Here is a 1,717-nt window from a genome sequence, read left to right on the forward strand (position 1 = left end):
ATTTTTCAACAAAAAGGGCATTAATTTGTATAATTAAAGCTAGTTAATATGACTATGAATCCGAGGAAAAATTGTCAAAATTCACTGAAAATTGCAATTTTGGCCGCAGCGTGGTGTGTGAGCCTCGACAGGAATCCCCAATTTTAAAGGCTCATGTGTGGCATATATACGTCATTTTCCAGTTAAATTTGTAATTTCAGGCAAATTTTAACTTTGTGTAAATTATGTTAATTTTTTACGGGTGTATGTAAAATTTTTCAAAAAACAGGGTTATTTTATAAATAGATCATAGATCTGGAGTGTAGATTGTAATTATGTTTGAGGAAAATAGTTGCAAATATGGTAAATGCAGCCTCACATATGCAAATTAATGACTATAGGCGTGGAATGTAGAATTCTAATTTGGACTGGGTTCAGCTAAACTTGAACCAATTATATGGTAAGTATAATGCACTTAATTATCGTGTGATTGTTGTACAATTCAAGAAAAATGATAAATTATGATAATACTTACTATGTATTGATGAAAAATTCTAGCACGGATCAGGCTCGATCGAACATGAACCAATTATATCACAAGTGCAACCATGTGATTGGTATATAATTCAAATAAAATGATTAGTTAATTCAATCCAAATCTGATTTGAATAAAATTATTTATAATTGATGTAATTTGATTTGGGTAAAAAATTTGAGAAACGAAACAAGGTAGGAAAAATGTTTGGGGGGCAAGTGGGAAAAAGCCAAAGATTTGTGAATTTAAGGTGTCCTAAAAAAGAAAGGGCAGATTGAGAGAGATGCTGCAAAAAGCAAACAGTTCATGACATGGACATGTTCCAAAAGTTGTTCACTTGTGTAAGAATAAAGAAATACTCACAACCATCTTTTCCTCACTCAATTACCTTCCACTCCACGCCTCAACCCACCCACCCCCCACCCCTCCTTCTACTTATATTGCCGCTAACGCTCACCCACTCCTCCATTTCTTCTCCACGGAAACCATGTCTGCAGATCTTGAATTCAGACCGCCGATCATCAAAATCACTACTCCCGATCCAATCACTACTGATGATCATGACGGTGATCAAGGGTGTGTAGCTGAAGATGATTGCCACACGCCAAGGTCTCCACACCACATGATCCCTCCGATTCTCAGCTGCCCGCCAGCGCCCAGAAAGCCTCCGCCGCGGCGGACGGGGGCGTCATGCAAGAGGAGGCTGTGGGAATTCGACTTCTTCGAGACCGTGGCTAGAGAGGAAATCGAGTCGTTCTTCAAAAGAGTTGAGGAAGGGATCAACGGCGGCGCCGCCGCCAAGAGGAGATGCGTGATGTAAAGAAGAGGTGGATTTCACACGGCCGGGGGCCGGGCGCCGCGGGTTGATCTTCTTGTTAATCGACGGTGGATTTTTATTATTTATTTATTTTTCTCTTATATATATATATAGATATATATGGTGGTGGCTTGGAAAGATGATCAAGCTTAGCTATATGAATTTGTGTATGTAGATTTTACACGGAAATTTTAATTTCAAGTATATTATATGGTTTTAGATTCTTGAAATTTCATTATTTTGTTCTTGATCGATGAGAATTTTATTTATCAATAAACTTTTATGGATTATAATTAATATTTACGAAAAAATTTCTGATTTAAAATTAAATTTGGTTTGAATTTTATATTTATCATCTGATTGATTATTTATTTAAATTTTAGACC

At 36.6% G+C, this 1,717-nt stretch overlaps 1 protein-coding gene across 1 annotated transcript; it reads left to right on the forward strand.

The window, feature by feature from the left end:
* The first annotated feature begins 1,001 nt into the window (after window positions 1–1,001).
* LOC105179613 (cyclin-dependent protein kinase inhibitor SMR1) lies at window positions 1,002–1,334 on the forward strand. The gene has a single exon (XM_011103257.1). It carries the CDS (start codon window positions 1,002–1,004, stop codon window positions 1,332–1,334), a length of 333 nt encoding a protein of 110 aa, XP_011101559.1.
* Window positions 1,335–1,717: the final 383 nt, after the last annotated feature.

This window comes from Sesamum indicum, unplaced genomic scaffold, assembly GCF_000512975.1.
Source record: "Sesamum indicum cultivar Zhongzhi No. 13 unplaced genomic scaffold, S_indicum_v1.0 scaffold00177, whole genome shotgun sequence".
Lineage (NCBI taxonomy): Eukaryota > Viridiplantae > Streptophyta > Magnoliopsida > Lamiales > Pedaliaceae > Sesamum > Sesamum indicum.